General features: G+C 43.6%; 2 protein-coding genes across 2 annotated transcripts; one reads left to right on the plus strand and one right to left on the minus strand.

Annotated features, from left to right (window-relative positions):
* LOC146627163 (uncharacterized) overlaps positions 1-23,506 on the minus strand; it is a 152,490-nt gene that overhangs the window by 91,580 nt on the left and 37,404 nt on the right.
* Positions 322-23,283, plus strand: cep131 (centrosomal protein 131). 2 transcript variants are annotated; one of them, XM_085361654.1, is made up of 30 exons: positions 322-451; positions 2,562-2,758; positions 2,845-2,933; positions 5,571-5,682; positions 6,191-6,318; positions 6,633-6,737; positions 6,862-7,041; positions 7,177-7,294; positions 7,418-7,534; positions 8,063-8,258; positions 8,759-8,853; positions 8,934-9,053; positions 9,190-9,385; positions 9,485-9,579; positions 9,684-9,863; positions 9,951-10,142; positions 10,503-10,640; positions 10,718-10,843; positions 11,085-11,201; positions 11,385-11,414; positions 11,816-11,918; positions 13,514-13,715; positions 14,764-14,871; positions 15,037-15,154; positions 15,263-15,337; positions 15,792-15,934; positions 16,331-16,508; positions 16,669-16,865; positions 21,076-21,136; positions 21,243-23,283. In XM_085361654.1, exons 2-30 carry the CDS (start codon positions 2,573-2,575, stop codon positions 21,312-21,314), a joined length of 3,777 nt encoding a protein of 1,258 aa, XP_085217780.1. In that variant the 5' UTR covers positions 322-451; positions 2,562-2,572; the 3' UTR covers positions 21,315-23,283. The 2 variants fall into 2 exon arrangements, with proteins under 2 accessions (XP_085217780.1, XP_085217781.1); XM_085361655.1 differs by lacking the exon at positions 11,385-11,414.

The raw sequence follows: 23,506 nt of genomic DNA on the forward strand, positions 1-23,506 counted from the left end.
TCTGGAGCTGTATTAAAGGAAAACTTTATGTAATGCTAAATTAAGTTGGGTCAGCTCACTCTCAAAGCGTATAACGATGCAATGTGCGGATTATTTTATAATAATTTAGAGAAAATCTTGTTTTTTCCTTCACGTCTCCTTTTTTGCAATGTCAACCTAACCGTGGTTTGAGACGCTCCCCCTCCAAGCCCCCTGAAATATGCGCAGCATACAGACGCCTCTGAACTACCAATCAGGTGCAAGAATGAGGAAGCTTTAGTTTGGTTTCCGCCAATCAGAAACGTCGAAGGGAGGCGATTGTCAGTGTTGCCACAGCGATGATGTTAAAGCGTTATATTTGTGCTGTGAGTCAACGGACTACTTTCACTGGTTGTCAGAGGATTGTGTTGGGGATTAACTATCAGTGAGGCGTCCTCAGGCTCTCCAGCTATGGTGCCATCCCGCTTTTAAAGTAAGTACTTGACGCTGACGTTATTGCTTTTACGACGGGCGTTTTTGGCAGGTTGATGGGGCAACATTAAAGGAGTGAACAGTTAGCTCTGACCAGACTTCAGTTAAATAACAGCCGTTTTTATTTCTCTCCAGCTGAGCTACATCAGAGCTTTACAGATTTGATTTGCAAATCAGAAGCAGTGTTTTAATGCTTTTAAAGGGTAAAACAGACAAACACACCGATTTTCACAGGTTTAGCCAACGGGGAGACCAAGCTTACGCAGCTGTAATAACTGCGTTAGCTTAGTGAAACTAACGTTAGCGTGCTGGGGGTTTGTTTTGCTTCAGTTTCTCGTTTGTAACGACCAATAGAGACTTCTGTGGTTGAGAACAGACGATTGGCTAATGTAGTTAACAAAGGTACACCTGCCGGAGTGTCGGGAGCGAGCATGTTGTAGGAGAGCTGCTCGGAAAGGTAAACATTCACGGTAGCTTCATGCCTCAAACATGCCTTATTTATGGCTAAGTGGGCCGAACCAGTCTAAATAAATAAAAGGTTAAAAAAAAATTCACGGTACCGATACTGTCGCGTTATTTATAGCACGACGTTTTAATTGGAGGTATTTAAAACTAACGTGACTGGTGTTATTCTTCATTTGTTGGGGGGCATTGCAGCTGACGTCAGGTGAAGAGTCTCAGGTGAGCACCTGTGGCAGGAAGCACAGGTTGATTGGAGGTGTAATTAAAGATTTGGGATTTTCAGATTCCAAAGTTTGGGAATATTTTTCATAAAAATTAAGATAACTGCGCGACTTTGTTGTGGAAGGTGTTTCGGTATTGTGACCTTCCTTCAGTCCAGTGGTTCTCAAACAGTGCAGGTGGGGAGCAGCTATCATAAAATGACAAGTAAAGTCATTTTGTTTGTTTGTTGGATTCTTTTTTTTTTTTAACTGCTGAGTTATTCATCCACGAAGCAGGTAGACACGGTTGCTTTAAAGCAATTACTGAAAGAGAAGCGTTGTGATAAACTCCATCCCACTCATTTCTTAATATTTTGCTCCAGTGACTCAGAATGTCTTGCCATTTTTAAAGTAGTCTTGAACAATAGTTCTCCAGGCTTTCTGAAGGTCGTTCAAATTTTTTCTTTTGGGAGTGCATTTCAGCCATTGGACTGTCAAAATTGATAGAATTATGCAGCAGCTTCTGGAAAAAGCCTGATTGGCAGTTGCTTCATTTTGCAGTAAAAGCATATCAGACTCAGAATCACAATCAGAGAGACTTTATTTATCCCCAAGGGATATGGAAATAAAAACACACTATCATGGCTCAGTCTCCACAGAGCCTGGACATCAGCATTACGGAAGCATTGTCAGATCATTTTGACAGAGAAAGAAAAAGCAGCGAACATCCACAGAAGAGCTTTGAATGTCTTTGAGAAACCCAGAGAACTATTCCTGAAGATGCTTGGAAAAGAGTTCAGGCTGTGCTGAACAATAAAGGCAGTCTTACCAAATATTAACCGTGCAAACTGTTATGTTTTTTTTTTTGCCTTTTATCATTGAGTTAATTACACCTCTAAATCATTCCCCTTTTTTTTAGTGTAATGATGCAAACTCAACTAATTAATGGCTCTCTGGGAAAAACTTTGCCCACCCTTGATTAAGAGCCTGAGATATCTAAGTGCTTGTTCAATATTATTTAGCAATGTGAGTCTATTTTTCTGTATTCAATCTGCTCAAATGTAAAGCTGTCAGTTGTTAGGATTATGGAAAGAAGCAACTGTAGTATTTTACTTCTTTGTGATCCAGACAACTTGTGAAGAGCTGTAAGCGCTTTTCTCCTGTGTAGTAATCCTGGAGCAGGAGTGCATTTTAATTATAAAATTCACGTTATCAATGCAATATTACCACTATGCAGCTGTCCATCAGGATCATTCGTTAGTTTTCACATCTCTCTCTGTTTTTGAGCTGGTGTAAAAGTAGTGCGTGGTGTTGTTGTTGGTTACCACGGGAAACAAAGCGGCCAGAGGAAAAAATGGCTGTTATTTCCTCTATTGTTGTGGTTTCGCACATTGAATCCTCAGGGAAATGGCATTTGTGGCCGACCGTGTCGATTCAACTCTGTTCCAGGTTTTTAAAGGATGCACACAACACGCAGCCCTTCGTCCATCCCATCAGGTGTCTCAGGAGACGCCCTGGATCTCAGCTTGTCAGGCTCCCAGCTGTCTATGTCCAAAAGGCCCAGCAGTGCGTCGCCGGGGAAATGCTTCTCTCGCTCTGTTTCGGTCTCTGTGGCGGGCGATAGCAGAGGCAAACGCAACACTTTAGTGAGTCACAGATAATTAAATCAGAATGTAGAAATGCTTGTTTCTGAATTCTTCACATAATGTCTGGAATGCTCTTTATTCTGCAGAGCGACACCAGCTTTGGCAGCTCGCGATCCATCAAGAACTTGAGGCGGTCCAACAGCACCACGCAGGTCAACCAGCAGGCCAACATCAGGTGCAAACATAGAATCTGGGCACTGTACAATGAAGCACGTTCAACATAGCCAAGATGTCTTTTACTTGCACTTCTGCTGACATCAGCAATCAGGCTAAGCAGTCACGTGATTATGATTATTAATGTCATAAATCAACCCAGCTTTTATCAATCTATCTGTGAGCGCGTTCACATGAAAGGGACGATGTTGGCAGCATCTTAACTGGCAACAGAGCGACTGATTTTAACAAATGAAGATAAACTATTGGAAAAATATGTGGAGGTTAAACACAATACAGACTGAAAGTAACACAACTGCTGCAGGTAAAGCAGCAGGGATGTGAGTGTGTGTAAGAGGAAAAGTATAGTAAGTGCTGCTTGAATGTGTGCGGGCTTTACACAAAGAGCTGCTATCCTAATAAAATTCAGTCTATTTGAAGCCAGGAAGAAAAGCTGAATTTGTAAATTAACAAATTTAACTATTGGTATGACAGCTCCATCATTAAGATAAAGACAGTTGCGTACTCTCTTAAATTAATGTTTAGATGTGCACACAGTCTTAGATTGTATTCTTTCATCTGCAGTGACAGTGATGTTAAACAGTCTGTGGGTGAAGAATAAATACAAAAGCAGAATTCAAATAGAGACTTGGCCTACATACATGATTAACAAGTACTTTAGTTACCTTTACTTATCTGGTATTCTATATTGAAGGATAGAGAAAATAAAATTGTTTGTAGCAGCAGAAAAAAGCAAAGCTTCACCAAAGAACGCAGAGAAAGGAAAAGACGTCTGAGGGACCTTCCAGGAGAGGTGATGCTGTTTTCTGGAGAACTGATTATGATTTGATGTTTGATGATTTCTTATCTCAGTAATACTGTGAACCAGAGCAATGCACCCCAGTAAGAAGTGCGTTAAACCTGGAGTTATCTGGATAAGCTCCTGCTCCTTATTACAAACCTCTGTCGGTAATAGCACACTGTGACTGTCCGGCATTTGCAGCCCTGAATTTCTATTTCCTTATCTCTGACATTGACAATCTGCAGTTTATACAGAACACTTTGTACTGAGACACATACTCTGCTAATCAGCCTGGGAAAACCTGCTTTTGGGCTCTGTTAGATCATCAAGCATCATTCCACTAACGCACAAGATCTGAAATCTGAAGGTCATGTTTGTAGTCAAAAAGAATGCGTACATCTTAGATAATGTGCAGGCTTGAAGCCGTGTGTGTCTCTTTCACCTTTGCTCTTTAAACCAAAGTGTCTCTCTTCAGCGAGCAACAGCTGGCAGCCCTGACGCTCCAGCAGCTCGGACAATGGGAATTTTGGCGCCCCGGCTCTTGCATGATAAAGAGCGGAGGGGTGCCGGGTGGCTGTTGCTGGGGGTTGCAGGGTGCATAGACTTGCTTTGTCCCTCATTAGAGGGGGAGGGCTGGTACCTCTGGGGTCAGGTTACCCCCTTCCACAAGGACACAGTGAAAGGAGAAGAAGTGTGTGTGCATGCTGTGGTTGCATTGTGTGGCAGCTGCCGCCCTCCCCTTCCTGCCTCTGAGGATGCAAAGCTGAGGGGCTTTAAATGTAAAGACATACTAAGCACTCCCCTCACCCTCCAAAAGTCTCCAGAGTCCTTTTCAGGCTGTCATTGGGTCACTCGCCAGCCCTCTCCCTCTCGGCTGCTTCCTCCTCCTAAAGCAAAAAGTAAAGGAATGTGCAGCCTGAATAGTGTTGTCAGATTTCTTTTCATTGGGCCAGCTGGCTTCAGCCCCCTCCCTCACAGACACACACGCTCATTTACACACTTACACAGACGGAAACACCAGCAGAGGCCGAGCCAGACAGGAGGTCACCCTACATCTGTGCCTCACGACGGACAGCTTGGTGCATAAAGCTATTTGAAGGCTGCATGATGAGCCGTGGGATCAGCATATGCATGCGTTTACATGGGATCCATAACCCAGCCCATACTCCCCCCAGCAGACGGTCAGTTGCTGCATACTGAATTCCAGCGCTTGGGGCTACAAGAGTAAGGATGAGACGCGTTTCTGCAGCTGTCATTACAACATTTATCACAGAAGCTCCCACTAAAAGCCACAGCTCAAGTTTCTGCTTTGTGTCACTGCTAAGCCCCCGTGCTGCACCCAGATAGTGCTTTCAGCCACATTTAATGATGTTTTCAAGACTTTTTTGGCTTACGGGTAACATTTGAGTCTTTTAAAAAATAGCAAAAAAAGCAAAATCAAGTAAAGCTGCAGGTCGTGGAACCAGAACCGCAGTTCAGTTCACAATTCTTGACCACTCTTTAAACATTACAGCTCTCAACCGACTAGCATTCTTAACCGAGTATTAATAGCCTGATATCATTATTTTAGGAAGTTGAGTCTACGAGTGTACGTTCGTGCCAGATTTAACCGATTTTGCTCTAATTTGCACATCATGGCACACCCGTAGCTACATTACTGTTTTTTTATTTTGTCCAAACAGAAATAAAAATAAAATCATGGTGACAGTCGCAGTAATGCGTCATGTTACAATGATAAAGTAATGTGAGCACTACTTCATAACACTCTGTTCTCAGTGGTATCCTTCCATGCAGATGTTCTTTCTGATATCATCTGTCTGTGTTTGTGGTCTAACTCCTGCCTGTTGTTTTCCTCAGTGAGGACCAGAGGGAGGACTACTTGGCCCTGTTTGACAGCAGCTCCGATGGACGCAAGAAGTTGGCGAGCCTGAGCAAGACCTCGCCAGACAGAACCACATGGAACATCCTGGTATTTACCTTCGATCTTATTCTCACTCTGTCGTCATATTTACACCTTTCATAGAGGAATTATTTACCGCGGCTCGCTGCAGGTTTCTCTTCTGCAAAAGTTTTATTTTGACAAGTTTGTCAAGTTTTCCAACTGATGTATTCATAAAAAACTACAACGTACAGTACTGCTATAACTCCACAACGGCCCGACAGGGATTCTCGTCTGGAAATGTTTGAATGCTGAAGACGTGATGAACACAAAGAGTGCCGATAAAAAGCTGATGAATGAGACGAAGCACTGAGGCACACTGTAAGGACAAGATCAAAGGCTGGAGACACTTGAATCTTGAAAAATTGTTGAAACAGTACAGCTTTACAAGCAGATACATTTCAGTTATTTGGCAGCTGAAGTAACCAGTAACAATGTTTAACAAACTCTTTGTGTCTTTCCAATCATACACACTTTCTAGATTGTCGTGTTTTGCAGTATTTCAGGGTGTAATGACTGTTTGTTTTCCACCGTTAAGGACGACCAGCCGAGAGCTTTCCCCCCGCACTCGAGCTCCCGCAGCACCGGCAGCGTGGACTCTCCCACCAGCCTGAAGAAACGAGAGCCTGGCATCGCTCTGGCTGCCAGCTTCACTGCCAACAACAGGTGGGCCTCGTCTCCCACACACACACACACACACAATAGTCCAGGTGTCTCCTTGCATTGCTGAATTCTCAATGTTTAGCCGCTTCTCGTATTTCATACCTGTTGATCACAGCAGCTGATATTTCTTCAGAAAATTCCACCCACACAGAATATTTCTTCCATGAAATATGTCAGAAAAAAAATCCTGCGTGGGCTGAGATTGTAATTGGATAAGAATATGTCTTAGTTATTTTAATGCCTGCGGGAGGATGAAGTGGGGAAAGATGAGCTGATGAGTCTGATTGTCCTGTTTTGGTTTTGTTATTTTTGCACAGGAGCAACAAGGGAGCTGTGGGTAACTCCGTCACCACCATCTTACACAATAACTACTCGGAGAAGCCGCTCACACCTAAGAGCTCCAACCAGAAGCCTTCTTTCAAGTATGTCCTGAAATCAAAGAGCTGCTCCCTCACACAGCTTCAGTGACACGTCGTCGATTATCTTCACATTTACAGTCCGCTTTGCGTCTCGATTAAAGTTTTTTATTTTCCGTTTTTCTTTCAGTAACATCTTGAAAGCCACAGCGAACGACGAGGTGTCGCTGGAGAGCGGCTCCCTCACTAAGTCCCAGAAAAATTTCTCCACCACCTCCCCCGCCTCCAACAACAAATCCCCAGTGTCAGCTCAGCACGGCAGCCCTGTCCTGCTACGGAGGAGGGAGGTGACAGAGGAGGAGGCTGAAAGGTCAGACCCACATGACAGTGTTTCCACTGTGTGCGTGTGAGCTGCTCTGTTGTTTTTAGTCTGGGCGACCTGAAAGTAGTGGTAAAACTGACGTTTGTCCAAAAAACCACAAGCACTTCTCTTGTGTATCTGCAGGTTTATTCAGCAGGTGAATCATGCGGCGGTCACTATTCAGCGCTGGTACAGACACCATGCCAAGAAGCGACACGCTAACCAGGCAGCGCTCAAACGCATCCTTGACAGTAAAAGAAAGGTATCTATGTGCCCCTGCAGGCTGTCTCACAGCTCCCCTTTTATTCGGCGTAATATTAACTGGGTTTGTCTTTCTCCTTGTTTTGCGGCTGCACTGAAACAATCTGCATCTCTCCTGTCGAAGGAGTGGGAGGAGAGAACAGAGGAGGAGAGGCGCCTGGAGCAGCAGCAGAGGAAGGACGAAGACAGGAAACGGATTCGTGAGGAGAAGGCTCGTCTTGCCCGCCTCGCTGCCATCCAGGTGCTCACCTCTGATTACACAGCATGTGGTTCCATAAAGTTATGAGACTGAAGCAGAACAGCCTCAGATAGCTTTAATCTTGGATGTTATATTTTATAATGCAATTGTGAAACATGTTTCGTTGGACCTTCGTAGTAAAGATTTTCATTTAAAAACTGCATTAGCAACCACAGACTGTATGTCAAAGATGGATGTCGCCACTGTGAGGTCACCCATTGGTTTAGGACTCAACATTAGTGCTTTTGCTGTAAAGTTGGACGTTTTAAAATTGGAGTCTGTGGACTGAGTTGTTTCTATAGCCAGCCTCAATTATTGGATTTTTGGCACTAGCTTCATTTTTTCCGGCCTGCTGTTTGCTGTTGGATGTTATGCAACTGTGTAAAACTAAGAGCACCATGTCCATATATGAAAGGAGGCTTTGTGGATCCAAGTCTACTTTGTAAAGACATTGATTGTCACTTTGTGTCTGAGTGCTGCACAGTTTTATCATCAGCATTACGTTTATCTCCCCCTGCTGGTCTGTTACAGGAGCTGCAGCAGAAAAGAGCTCACAAGGCTGCAGCAGACACACAGCACGCAGCAGAGGCGGAGCCTGAAAACCTGAGGCAGACCGCCGTGGTAGGCCGAAAGAAACTGCCCAAGATTTCCCCGACCAACAAAAGTCCAGCCTCACCGAGCAACAACAGCCCGATGTCGCCCACAGATGTTAAGACGAAGAACACAGGTCCACATTGTTTCACTTTGCAGTGGAATATTTCATATATAGTGCTTTTCTACTAACATGTCTCATTCATACACACGTTCATAAAAGGCCTTTTTCCTACATCTGAGTGCTTTCTATCAAACATTCACACTCAGTATCTTTCAGTATCGCGGTTCTCGAGCAGCAGGGGTTGAACCGCCATCTTTCCAATTAGTAGATGCCCTCCTCCACCTGCTGACTCCCACATAATTACTGTTAATGTGTTTGCAGCTCATTTTAGGACACAATGTCTCATTATTTTTCATTAACAAATATTATAGGAAGTAATTTATATTCAGTGGAAAATCCAATGTAGTCTTTAAAAATATACAGCGTATAAGAGCCCTGGTTGTTGTTATTCAGCACTATAATGTAAATATTACAGCTACCTACAGTCTTGTCTGATTGCCAGGAGAGTGTTATGAGTAAGCATGAATAAAGTAGCAGTAATATGTTTATTGATTTATTGTTTGTTTCCACAGACTCTAATCTGAATGTTGTGGCTGACTTGGGTGATCTGACCTTCAGAGCCATTTCCCCAGCTTTGTCCAATCACAGAGGCTCTCAGTGCTCCCAGGTACCTGCTTAGCTCTCCAGGTAATCGATTCTTTGTCTTCCTTGTATTGATATGTTAAATAAATATTTTTGGGTTTGCAGGAGGACAGAGCAGAGGAAGACAATTCCCAGGAGCCACATCAGAGGAGTGAGAGGAAACCGATCCGTAAGGAGAAAGCTCTCCTGATCCGCCCCACTGCTACCAAAACAAACACGCCTGATGTACGTGCTTTGTGGTAATCCCTACTTGAGTGTTTAAGTGATGTTTTAAATGAAAATACTATTTGTATAGTCGTGATGTAAAAGTCTCCCTCTGTTTAAAAGTTGTCCTTTGTCTCCCTCTGGTGGTGTGACACAGGGACCGCAGCACATAAAAGTGCAGCAGGCCGCAGAGACGCAGCACACTCTGGAGGTGGAGTTGGAAAACTCGAGGCAGACTGGTGTGGGAGGACGTAAAAAAACGCCCAAGATTTCCCTGACCAACAAAAGTCCAGCTTCACCGAGCAACAACAACAACCCGATGTCGCCCACAGATGTTAAAACGAAGAACACAGGTCTGTGATGTGTGTCTCGGTCCCAAAAGACTTTATTAAAGACTGAAACGAAATTGAACTACTTTGCATTTAACATAAATAGTGTCTTTGTTTCCACAGACTCTAATTTAAATGTTGTGGCTGACTTGGGTGAGCTCAGCTTCAGAGCTGTTTCCCCAGCTCTGTCCAATCGCAGAGGTTCTCAGTGTTCCCAGGTAAAAATGAAAATTTCCAATATTCCTTGTTTTACCATGCATTTTCTGTTGCTAATTCTTGCATCTGATCATTTTTAAACACATTTGCTCTGTTTGTGCTCCAGGAGATCCTGCAGAGGTCGGTGAGCGTGGAGGACCAGAGGCAGGGAGCCTCATCCAGCAGGGCTCAGTCTAAAACCACCCTCAATGAGCTGCTGGACACCCTAAAGCTGTTGGAGGAGGAGCCGGAGAGGCTGTCGGAGCCGAAGTGCTACCGCAAAGAGAAATACGCCTGGATCGATGAGGTCAGCGCGTTATGTTGCACTAATTTTTATGGTTTTTCTTGTAAGAAATTTTGTGAACTAACAATGACGCTGTGGCTGTAATTAAAGGACGGGAACTCCAACTCTTTGACCACTGATAACCTGGAGCGTCACGGCCAGCTGAGCCACCACCCTGCACTGCCAGATGGGGGCGCCCTGCTCTCTGAGGCCAAGCTGCAGAGTATCATGAGCTTCCTGGATGAGATGGAGAAGTCAGAGCAGGAGAGGCCACGCTCTGTCACCTCAGGATCACACCGAGAGGTCAGTTTATTGGCTAAAGCGCCACAATGTACTTCATTTAGCAAACTGACACAGATTTGAACGTTTCTGACCAGTTTGGGTTCTTTAAAGGTTTGATTTAGAATATTTAACAGAACAAAACATGTATTATGTTTAAGTAAAGGAAACACAGTTAGGTATACTGGTTAAAAAATAACCATAAATCTCTGTGGGCTGAGAATAAACAGACCGTGACTGTGTGCAGGTGTTTTTCCCTATAATTGCTGAGGACCATCTAGTTAAGCCAGCCCTTTAAATTTATGGATAGATGTTCTGTGAGTCTGTCCCTGGTTGTTTTATCTAAAACTGAAAGGTGACATGTTGGCTTCGCTGTGCTTTCAGGCTGTTTTGTCTGAGGAGGAGCTGGCCGGTGTTGAGCAGGCGTCGGCCACTGCTGCCGAACTCACCGGCTCCATGATGAGGATCAAACTGGAGCTGGAGGAAAAGAAACGCACCGTCAACATGCTGCAGACCGCTCTGGTAGGAGAGATTAACACTTGTCGCTGTTTTTACCTGCTTTAGATGGTCGCGCTTACAGCTCGTGTCATGTCTGTCAGGCCCAGCAGAGGGAGCTGACGATAAGACACGTGAAGGAGACGGAGAGGGAGCTGAGCAGGAACTTCCAGCTCCAGAAGGAACAATATGAATCCACCATCCAGAGACACCTCACCTTCATCGATCAGGTATGCACTCGTTTCGTCTTTGTTATTAATTTACGTGGTTTCTACTCGAATATTTTCAAACCTTGTTTGTATAATCGGGCCAATAAAGGTTGATGTTGGTCCAGACAATGATGAAGCAATACAGCACACATGCAAAGAGTTGGTAAACAAGATGGGCTTGTCTCGACGGTCTTCGATGTTTTCCTGTTGAGTGTTTCAGTGTTTTTTAAACATCACATCTGAAAAATGTTTGTTTCTTCAGCTCATCAATGATAAAAAGGCTCTGAGCGAGCGCTGTGAAGGAGTGGTGGGAGAACTGAAGCAGGTGGACCAGAAGTACACCAAGAAGATCGCACAGATGCAGGAGCAGCATGAAATGGTAAGAGAGGTCCCGAGCGCTTCTGCAGATCTCTCCTGCCTCTGCTTTGCCTCCTGCGTGACTATGTCGTGCTTTCTTGCAGTGCTGCTTTTGTTTAATTTTCTCTTTTCTCTCTATTTCCCCTCCTTCTTCTTTACTGTCTTTCTTTCTTGTCTGTACACGTGTTTTGTTTCCTGCTTTTAGGTGTGGCAAATTCTCGGTCCCTTGTGCGAGGTAACTTTTTTTCCCCTCTTCTAACTAAGTCATCTTTGGAACAGTCGTTTCCTTCATTCTTCCATCATTTGTCATTTCATTTTTCCACACACTGTTTCTCTTGGCCAGTCTGTTTGCATGTGAGTCTCTTTCATTTATCTACATTTTACATTCAGATGAAAAAGCTTACACTTCTTGATGTTATTTAAGTTTTTCTTTGCCAAAGATTTTAACCCTACTTTTCCTTTTATTACCTTTCACCATCACTGTCCCAGTGTCAAAGTCACCTAAGAGCACCCTACTTTGTTTAGAAAGACAGATACTGTGCTGCTTGTGTATTAAAGATCTTCATCATTTTGGTGGCGCTCAACTTTGATACCATAATTTTACCCTCTCCCCTTCCCGACTCCCTCGCTCAACAGGAGATCAAGAAGTTAAAAGACCTGATGAGTGCCACGGAGAAGATCCGACGGGAGAAATGGATCGATGAGAAAACCAAGAAGATCAAAGAGATCACAGTCAAAGGTAGCGCAGACAGAGCCTGGAAATCTGAGCTTACAGCAGCTTTACCAAAGCGCTGCTCAAACACACAAGGCAAAGAGGAAGAATGCACCCTGCTCCAGGAAGACGTTTTGTTTTTATCAACACTTTTGTTCACTTTATATCAAGAAAATAAATATTTCTGATTCCACGCTCTCAGATTCACATATCGCCTTTTACTCATTCAGATTTCATATGAGATCTGAAACACAGTTTCCTGACAAAGGTATCAGACGGTGTCATGGAATTTATTCCCATTTATAGCACCAAATCACAACAACAGTCGCCTCAAAGGTCCTAATAATTAAGGTAATTATTAAGAGAAACCACAACCATCAGATGACCCTTACATGACCAAGCACTTTGGCAACAGTGGGAAGGAAAAAATCCCTTTTCAACTTACCGGTTGAGGCTGACAGGAGGAAGACAAGACGAACAACATGTGTGGATATATATTCATATATGTAAAAGCTCTGTTTTGGTTTAGTCTTAACAGGCCTTCAGCTTTTCTTCTGTGCTGATAAAGTCTCAGACTTTTCACGTCCCCGAACTTTGCAGGTTAATGTTGCTACGCACTTCAGAGATTCCTCCTGCTTAGCACCTGTTATATCACAAGTGCACAATATGACAGCAAAAACATAAGCAAACAGTGTAATGAAAGCAGCACTTTGCATTCATTTGCATTGAGATTATTTATCAATCAGTCTATTATGCTGTTTAACAAGATACCAACAGAGGGCCTTCCACTTTGAACTTGAAGGCCACAGTCAGCCTCAAAACTGGTAGAAACTATTTGAGTTCATTCGTGTTCTGGTTTTGATTTGAAGCTGGGAATATAATTATGTTCTCTTTATTTATTTAGAGAGGTGTGGTAAATATTAGCTTGTAATGCCTTGCATCGATATTTGTAATATAACAGTCTTTTTCACTGTTGAGCTCTGCAGTGGTTCATGTCGGACAATTAGCTTTATGGAGGCTAATTAAAAAGGTAATACTGATTTAATTAGATCGTTTAATGTCAAGGAACCTCAGAGTGCACGAAAGTGGACTTACAGTGGACCAAAAAAACGACTTTAGTAAGGATGTCTTGCTCTTTGCCAGTAGTCTCACACAGCCTCTGGTAAAATTATCTGCTGTCTGCTGGGTCCAAGGTGTGGCCTTTCATTTACTTTGGCATAGTCAGAGCTGTATTATGTGCTTGACAGTTACCAGACAAATGCTGGTAAATAAACTAAGTAGTGCAAACACAGCAGTTGTTCTGTGTGTAGCTTGGATTATGGGCAAAATGAACAACAGTTTCCAAAAGCTGACCGTGCTGTTCCACTGCTCTGTCTGCTGTGGGCCGCTTCCATGAAACGTCACAGGCTGTTGTCAGCCAGAGCTGATGAGGCGTTTGTGGCAGGCCCGAGGATGTAGAACTGTATTTCAGAGGCATTTCTCTCCTGTGTTTGCTTCTACTTCACTAACACGTTCAGGTTTTTGATTAAAGAAGTGAATATTAAAAGTTTGTCCTGTGAGCTTTAAACATCGTGCAGACCCTGTCCATCTAAAGCTCGAACATTTTTTCTTCCTCCTCTCAGGCCTCGAGCCCGAGATCCAGAAGCTGATCTCTAAACACAAGCAGGAGCTGAAGAAGCTGCGGACGCTCCATGAGGCGGAGCTGCTGCAGGCGGACGACCGGGCCGCCCAGCGCTACGTCCGGCAGTGCGAGGACCTCCGTCAGCAGCTGGAGAAGGAGAAGGAGGAGCAGTGCCAGAGAGAGCGGGAGCTAGCCAAACAGAGGTGGGCGTGTCACAGTATATACTCTGTCTACCTGCCCAAGGCTCTCTATGCTCAAACAGATGCAACAGAAACAGCTAACATCAGCATTAAACTGTCTTGGAATCAGTTTTCAAGACTACATGAATTTCCAGCGCACAATGTTTTATAAACTTTTAGATCAGGCATTTATGGGGGTGGCACTCAGTGTGACATTCAAACCTTGGATTAGAGAAGATCTGAGGCAAAAAAAACAACATCCAAAATGCCCTTTTCTTCTTGTGCTTGTGCTACAATCAGCTGACTAACACGTGTTCTATATTTTGATAAATTTGACCCCATTTTGTTTTTAAAATAAGGTAAAACCTTCTTTAGCTACAGTCCTCGTGATTTCCTTTTGGTGAAAGGACAAAACCTCTTTCATGGGCACCAGTGCTTTTATATGCAGGAAAGCCCTGCTAATGCAACAGCATCATTAGGCATTAATACTTCCACTAATCCTTTCCTGTTTTTATAATTTTAAATGGATTAATGAGATACATTAGCTAATCTAATGGTTGTAGCGCACACCAATAAAAACATCTCAATGCTGCAAAAAAGCCCTCAGTCAGCCCTTTGCTCATGCAGGGAGTCAGTGCTGGAAATCCTGAAGATGATGGAAAATGCAAACTTGGAACAATGGGCTTTCATTTGGTACGAAAATGAGACTTTTGTTTGCATTTTATATTAATTAAATATTAAAATAAACTCAGACATTCAGATCAATGTGCTTACATTAAAAAAAGGTGAATTTTATTTACTTACGCAGGTTTAGTTTTAAATTTAAAGTGAAGTCCAGCTGACGTGAAGATGACCTTCCATCATTAAAGTTTACTCTGCATGTTGCTGATGAATATTTTTAGTGTTCACATGGTTCAGATGAGAGACAAAATAAAGATTCTGGCTTTTCATGTTACTCACATCATGGCACACACCAGTCCACGTTAGCAGCTGTTTCTTAATTAGACGCCTGCGTGTTTTACAGGCTTTTGTGCAGATTTAGTCATCGTCTGTGTTTGTGTCTGTCTCTCAGATATGAGAAGCAGCTTCAGGAGGAGGAGGTGTCTCTGCAGCAGCAGCGCAGGCGTCTCTACAAGGAGGTCGCTGATGAGAAAGAGAGGCTGGCCCAGCTGGCTGCAAGGTAAGGTCAAAGGTCAGGTTTATCTGCACGAGCTATTTTAATGGATCTTTACAGGATCCTTTCCCATATAACACATCCTTAATGAGTCAACAGTTTTTTGGCATATGGGATGAGTGTTGATGTTTCTGTCCATCTCCAAAGCACTGGTTTGTGTTTGTGTCACAGGCAGCGCGCTGAGCTGGAGGATCTGCGGCGGCAGTTGGAGGAGAACAGCTCTCTGGCTGGACGAGCCCTCAAAGAAGAGCTGGACAAGACCAGGGAGGAGCAGGAGAGGAGACATCAGGTGAGGACACTGCAGAGCCGCGTCAAGAGCCTGAAATAAGTCTGCGTTCTATCAGCATCACGAGCATCCATCTGAAAGTCTCACGCTGAGTGTTGTTTGTGCGTTTAGGTGGAAATGAAGGCATTACAGGAGCGTCTGGACATCGAAAAGCAGACGTGGGAAGAAAACTACAAGAAGAAAGAGGTTTGTGCAGCCTTGTGCTGTATCTGCTCTCATTCGCTTCTTCTTTTCTTCAGATTGAAGTGTGGCTGCTGTATACTCTGTCAGTGGGAAGTGTTTGACTAACTGACATGTAGATATCTAGGTTACCTTCTCTTGCTTGTTTGCCTGGGATTATTATCCCTTCCCTTTCCTTTTTCCAGTTTGTGTATCAGTTTCAGACAGAAATGTTGAAATGTGCGTGTCACAACACAGGAATGTGGCAGGTTTCCAGCTGACCTCTACCCTCCAGCTTTCTCCTCAAATCAAACTGTGGATTTGTAGCAAAACATGAAACTGTTTCTCAGAGAAAGCAGAAACGCTGACAGTGGAAAAAGAATTAAAAAGGGCGCGATGACAGATGAGGCTGAACTGACAGTGTTAGAATTCAGTGCCATGTGTGTAGACTAACAGCATGCGTGTTTCTGTGTGTCCACAGGAAGCGTGGCTGCTGACCCGTGAGCGCGAGCTAAAAGAAGAACTGCGAAGAGAACGTGACAAAGAGATAGAGCTCGCCATCTGGACGCTGGAGGAGGAGACCAGCAAGGACAAAGAGGAGTGTGAGAGGGCAGCGGAAAACAGGTGCGTGTGCGTGCGTGCGTGCGTGCGTGCGTGCGTGTGTGTGTGTCTAATTTAGACAGTGTGACATTATTAGACATTGAATACGATACAAAAAATCTAGCAACCTGGGTTGTTGCCCAGTAAAGATTCACTACAGTTTCTGCTGTTGGTGGCAGATTTATCTCTGTGTTTTTTATCATAGAAGTTTCATCATTTAGTGAAATATCAGTGAGAAACTTTCAAAGGTCCCCTTTTACCTAAATTTGGATCCAAGGCCCATTTAGTAGCTGTGACTCCTTCTGTGTCAACATCATCTCTAACGTGGATGTGCTTTAATAGTACAGCATTGGGCATTTTTTAGTTTGTTTTTAACAACTATATTAAAAGTCACATTTGTGTTCTGCATTCCTTTTACAGGCTAAAGCGCGTGAGGGAAAAGTACGAGACCGAGCTGAGGGAGCTGGAGCGCTCTGAGAGGACGGCGGTGGCGAAGCAGCAGGACCTGAGGAAGCAGCAAATGGAGACGGAGGGAGAGCTGATCAGACTGCAGGCCGCACTTAGACAGAAAGAACAGGAAACTGAAGAGATCACGCAGGTAAGGAGCATCATTCAGAGAGAGAAACTAAAATTGCAGCTTAGAAGTGATTTGAGATTATTTGCTGTGTTATACATTTACTAGCCAGTGGAAAGTAGACACAGAAATGGAAAATATGTTTAGACAGATCCAGTAGAATTCCTCCAACTTCCCTCATCAGGCCAGGGACAAGTTGGCGGAGGAGCGCCGCAACCTGGCGGAGGTGATAAGGCAGGAGTTTGCCGACCGCTTGGTGATGACGGAGGAGGAGAATCACAGGTTGAAGGTGGAGGTGTCAGAAGTCCGAGCGAGGATGCGGCTGGAGGTGGAAAGGGTCACACGGGAGAAAGAGGAAGAACTGGCAGAAGTCCACCAACGGTAAGCTGGAAGGGACAAAATGATTTAAGTAAAATGGTAAATTTTAAAAGCGAATTGTATTATTTTTCAGTTTTAAACCCCTAAAAACACAATTAAGCTTCAAATATCAGGTCTAATTCTTTACTAGCACAACCTTTAACTAGTATGGACCATTGTTGAAACTGGGAACTAATGAGAAACAACAAATATTACATCCTTTGGATTTACTGGGAAAGAGAGTTGAGGCTCGGGTGTGAAATTGATGATTTTCAGGGTTTTTATCGTTAAGAGAGGACAACGTTACTCTCAATGTTGTTGGCGCATTTCAGGAGGACGCTGCTAATAAAGTTACACAATTATACAGTGAATTTGCGTTTATTATTATATTTACAACATACCACAGTTTTTGTCTTGGTCGTATCATTTTATTTTGTTGTATTTATCCACGACACCTTAAATGCCGGTCTGTGAAAATATTGTCCGACGTTAAACTGATCTGTGGTGCAAAAAAGGTTGGAGACCGCTGTACTAGAAGGCTGAGCGGTACCACTGGTCACCACCTGTAATTTTTAAATGATCTGTTCTGACATTAACTTTATGTGTGTAACCATTTTGAAGCCAAAGCTGTGAGTGAGTCACCATCTCCAGCTGTCTGCCTGTGGATTTAGGTCAGCAGCAGTGTCCAAACATTCAGTAGGTCTTGTCAGAGGCCTGCTGGCTGCTTACAGATTCCCCCTGTTGAAGGTGCAAAGAGAAATGTTGGCACGCGGCTTGAAAGTGAAGCTCAGACTTAATAAAAGGTGGAACCTTAAGCAGCTCCACTGAATGTCTGCCAGTTTGTAAGAGATGCGAAACACGAGAAGGACAGAGGGTTGGAGCAATTCTGAAGGTGACCTGATTAACGTGAACGCGACGTTCAGTGCGGCTCTGAAACGTTTGTCTCCTGAGCAGAAGGCCGGCTCTGTGACACTGAATCTGATTAATAAACATTCAGGTACTGTGGCAATTTTCCAGATGTTCAACCTGGCTGCAGCACTGGTGACATCCAACACTGGTGCAGGATGGCTTCAGTCGGCATTTCAGGTCATTAAAGTAACAAGATGATTCAAGTCAAGGGATTCCTGGGAAACTGGAGCTGACTAGCTTACAAAGGCAGCACACACACGATTTCCTAAATTATCAGCATATTATTTATCAAGGCTCGCATTTCAGTTTATTCTTAATGTCAGGAAATGTCACAAGGAAGGCAAACATACTAAAGTGCAGCACCTCAGTTCATTCTCAATCTGAAACCACCGCTAAGCAGACTGTCTTCTCATTTCCTGTGCCTCACAAGACTTAAACAGCGTGTGGGTGGGGTTAAACAGAATAGGAAATGCTGTGTAAAGCCTGTGTACATACACTGGCCTCATTATTTGAAGCTTAGGCTGTGTTTAATATCAGCAAACTTCCCTGTGACAGCATATATCAGGCACACAGATTAGCCACTTAAACACATTCCCAAAGCACCTGGCAGTGTAGCTTTAGGAAAATATCCCTGATGTGTGACTGTGAGGGTCTGATACAGTCAGGATCACTCTTTGATGCTTTTAATTATTTTATTTTTAGTTTGAGGAACATATTAAGAGCTCTGCTTTCTTTTCTTTACTGAGGTTTAAATATGCAGACCAGATCGTGACACATGTAAACCAGGGGTGTCAAACATAAGGCCCGGGGGCCAGAATCATCCCAGCAAAGACCGGATGGCTTTGAAAAATGTGAAGTACCCCAAAGTAAATAAACACGAGGCAAACGATTAAATTGGAGAAAAGCTCCAGCTTTCCACTGTTGGCTATAGAAGCTTCTGCTCGTTACAGTGTGTCCACAGTAAGAAAAACAAAGATCAGTGAATTAATGGAAACTTTCTGTTTTCTAAGTACAGTCTGACACTGAGGCACCAGAACTGCTTCTGTAGTTCTTTCATTTACTACAGCAACGTTTCTTTATTATGTAGAAAAACTAAGAAATGCTGTTGAAATTAGATTTTTCTTTTATTTTTGTAATTAAAGGTTTTTTTAAATTTTTGAACATTTAAACAAACATAACAATACAAAACAACAAAAACCACACTCGGTGAGGGGAAAAAAGGGGGGGGGGGTGAGTAATTATAAATAAACTGTTGCACACACAAGACTCTTAATTCTTATTCAGACTGTATCTCACATTGTCATCATGCTGTAGACCCATAAAAACAGAAGCTGTCCCATGGTTCTGTTAGTCTCTGTCTTGCTGCTCAGTCTTCCCAGCATTGTCTCGCGTGCGGCATTTTCAGTCATTTTCTCCTTCCACACTTTCAGGGTTTGAGTCCGAGGTTCTTTCCAAAGTGTTAAAATAAGACGAACACAAGTCACAAGCCCAGTGTTTAACACTCTGAAGCCTGCTTTGTCTAACCGTGGCACCTCGCGTCTGTCCCCCAATAGGCACGATCTCGGTGATCTAGGTCATTTAACTTTCACCCAGCTCTTCATATATTTTCAAACATTTTCCCATATTGAGGAGACCAGTGGACATTCCCACAAAGCACGTACTAGCGTACCTTTTTGCTTCTTGGCACTTCCAACACAGGACATCTTTACCAGTTTTATAAAGTCTCGTTGGTGTGTAATAGGACCTGTTGAGAGTTTTATATTGGATACATTTACTTCCAGCCTCCCTAATGTAAAACCCATTTTCAGAGATGATTGAATCTCATGTTCCCTCGTCAAAGGAACGATCCAGATCTTTTTCCCAAATACTTTTAAGACTTTTACATGTGTTGTTTTTAACCCAGTGACATCAATTATACCATTTCAATGCCTTTTGTAAGTAAGAGTGGAAGTAGAAGGAAATTCTCTTTGAGACAACTGAGACAACTTTATTTGATCTTTCAGACAGTCTCTCATTTGTTAGTCTCACCAGAAATGGCCGGGTTCTTCCAAGTTAAACTTTGCTGTCAGATCTTTAAAAGACATGAGTGTGTTATCTTCATATAAATCACTTATTAATCTTATGTGCCACTGTGGCCAATAAATTCTTTTTGTTTACCTTTTCTATTTTTGGGTTGTGTCACAGGGTGCATATGTTTGAAAGTATGGGGACAGATTGTTGCCACACCATTTTTTGAAAACTTTAAAATAGGGTTATCTACTCTATTCCCTTTATTGTCCGGTTTTTGAGCCAGCACCTCAATGGGGGTAAATGGAAAGGCCGATTCACCTTCCATTATGACCCAGTCCAGGTTTGAATTTGTTGCTGCCCAGTGTTTACACAGCTTGGACATTTCAAATGACATGCTGTAATGTTTTATGTTGGGTAGGGACAGACCCCCTTCTTTTCTCGGTTGGTACAGTCTACCAAGATTGATCCGAGGGCCACCATCCCAAAGGAAGTGTTTTATCATATTAATAATAATAATAATAATAATAATAATGGATACTTTATTGATCCCAATGGGGAAATTACTTGTTTTTTCTCTGCATTTGACCCATTCACTCAGTGAAGCAGTGGGCAGCCCACTAAGCAGGCGCCCTAAGAAAATTTGTGATGAAATACAAATTGGTATCATTCCAATGAAATAATTAATCAGAGGAGCTACTACCATCTTTATTGTATTTACTTTGCCCCATAATGTCAACTGCAGCGTGCCCCACTTCTCCAAATTAGTTTTAATCCTACTAAGTAGTTTTCCTACATTATCAGTCATAATCTCATCAATATTCGGATTAAGTATTATTCCTAAATATTCCATCCATTTTTTAAGATATTTCAGCTAAACGTGTGTGTGTGTGTGTGTGTCACTAACTCCATCAGCAGAATGTGAAGAAACAGCTCCTGTGACTTTATACCCACAATTTTGTGTTTGTGTTGAAGAGGTATCAGCAGGAGCTGGACTATCGTTGGGGCTGTACATTTGTGTAACCACACTTCATACCACAGGATGGCGCAGCGAGTCGTTTAACCTTTATTTAAACAGGTAGATCATTAAAAACACATCTGTATTTACAGCCCGCAGAGAAGGAAAGCCTCTTCAAATGGGGGCCAAAAATAAATTAAAAACCTTTCAACACCCCCGCCACTCTTGCGCATATTTACAAAAAGCATTTTTTACCAGTTTAACATGTTTCAGCTCCCATTGTTGGGAAGTGAAATGAGCAAATCCAAACCCACGACCCAGCAATGTTTTATTAACGTCCTCTCGTCTGTGCGTTACCAGAGTGAAATCGGCCATCTTGAAGAAGGAAGAAACCGTCAACAATCTTCGGAAGCAGCACGAGGTAGGACGGGACGTGCAGTCTGCCTGTCGGGGCGTGAATGATATGAAAGCACAGTGATCAGGAATGACTGACAGACGTGTCTAAACAATGCTCTCTCCTCTGATAGGCCGCCCTGAAGAGGGCGGATCACCTGGAGGCCCTGTGGGAACAGCAGAGGAAGCAGCTGCTGGAGAAGTGACTGACAGGATGTCCAGTTTCATCTCTCTGTGGACCTTTTCATCAGCGTGCCCGTCCCGACACGCCGGGGTCCAACCATTGTGATGCTGCTTTTTCTTTGGTTTGTTTGTTTTTCCTGCAGCGAGACAGGACCTGTGGACCCTTTGAAAGTTGAACAAGTTTCAGAATTTTGCCCTACCTCACTTTAAAAATACAAAAATTGGTAAAAGCACTGCACACACCCCCTCGCTCCGTTCCCCTGACCGTCACGAAGGAGCATGTTGTGTTTGAACGTCCTCATTTAAATGCCACAGACCAGGTGAACTTCCTGTTCCTTCTTTTTTTCTTTTTTTCTTTTTTTTGTGAATGTTCCTCTTCCTGTCTGGGGCGCAGAAATGTTCCCCACAGATGTGCTTCACCGAACAGTTCCAGATGTTTCTCAGACCAGCCCAGGCCTGCACCGGTGTGACGTGGGACACAGTGGGGGTTGTTGTTCTTTCGTCTGGAGGGCCGCTCACAACCAAGGCCCGAGATCAGCCATGAGCATGAGAGCTGACGCAGAGCTTCTGCCTTTTTTTTTCTGTTGAGTCATGCATTTTTGTCCCAGCGTCCCCTCAAGGCCAGCGCTAATTACAGGACCCATACCTCCCCCCACTTCTCACTGCAGCCCAGCTCTGAGCGGTTTGTTTTTAATGGGTCTTCGACCAAACTTTAGACCTAACGAAGCGATTTGATGAAATTTACTAACACAGATTTCAGACGTTAGAGAGAGTGTAGGATGTTGTTAGAGCGATGAGACGTAAAGGCAACTTAAAGGAAACTGAGCTGAGGAGAGCTTGTGGTCAGATGATTGCAGAGTGGCTTCTGAATGTAGGGAAGAGAAAAAAGAGAGAAGAGGGACTGAGGTAGATGTTGGGTGAAGCAAAGGAGGAAAGTGCATAGAAAATGTTTATAGGGTTAGGAAAGCAGAGCTGGGACCGAGCAGGGTGGTTTGGTGGATTTAAGGGGGCACGAATCATGTGACCAGAGCTTCAAAGGCGGCGCTGTGACAGACCATGACTCAAACATGCGTAATATGTGTTAAAAAAAAAAAAATCACAGAAAGTCATCGGGGGGAGGGGATTTATCGGTTCGTAGACTGAGTAGGGGAGGGGTGTTGCAGAGAGAAACTCTAAACATGGAAGTAAGGCCTGTTATTTAGGTACAGCATGATGTGACTGCAAAAGCCCCGGCAGTCTCAAAATTAGACCCCAGATGAGAAAATATTTATTCTTTCATCTTGCTTTATTTATTTTAGGACTCGTACACGACCTTCGTGGTGTAATATGTCCACAGAAAGGTCAAGGTTGTGAAGGAAGCTTTTCTCAAACCTTCTCAAGACGAAATTGTATTTTATTCCTTCTGTGAGGAACATTTACACGGTTACTAAGTGTGACGGTGAGACCTTAACCGCTCCATTTTTAGTCTATCTAAATACAGTATGTCAGGTTTTTTCTGACCTCCAAGTCGTCCAGGCCCCAATGTGTGAAACGTAATCCACCGGGACCCTGCTGGTTTAAAGTCGGGTTAGTTTGGCCACATAGTTAACCATTAAACCTGAATCAATGTTAACCCTCTCTGCTTAGCACAGATAATAATAATAATAATAAAAAAAATCCCACATGGGTGGTTGATGTGTCACACGCTCCCTGAGTTTCACTGTGAGTCAGCGTGGAGGCCTCGAAGCTGAAGCCGCCACTGTGGCCGTCGGCACAGCAGGCGGGGGGCAGCTGGGCTCGGACACGACAGGGGCGGCGATGTGAGTTGGCATTCCTCACGCATGCCCGTCCTACAAGTGCCAGTGAGCCTTTCTTTTGTGTGTTTGCATGTGTTTGTGTGTGCTTCCTCTCCTCCCCATTGTGACCTGCATTGACCCCCACACGCACACATTCACTGCAACATTATACGAAGCATTCCTGCTCTCTCCTGCTCAGCATTACATCTATAGCTCTTGAATGCACTAGTTCATTTTGTTTTAGTCTGTTTTTTATGATTATTCATTGTGATTCTTTGAAAAACTGTGAAGAGAATAAAAGGCAAAGAATGTTTGGAAAACACGCCGTGTTCCTCGTTTCTTCTCGCTGTAGGAAAAAAGACAAATGTTTACTTGTTTCTGTCCTCCGCCCTCCCGTCGTCCCTCGCTCTCCATAACTCATGAGCAGGAGACGAAGAAGC

The sequence above is a fragment of the Diplotaxodon limnothrissa genome, linkage group LG8 (assembly GCF_057381915.1).
Source record: "Diplotaxodon limnothrissa isolate DT_005_m linkage group LG8, D_limnothrissa_male_GT1.1, whole genome shotgun sequence".
In the NCBI taxonomy this organism is placed as follows: Eukaryota; Metazoa; Chordata; class Actinopteri; order Cichliformes; family Cichlidae; genus Diplotaxodon; species Diplotaxodon limnothrissa.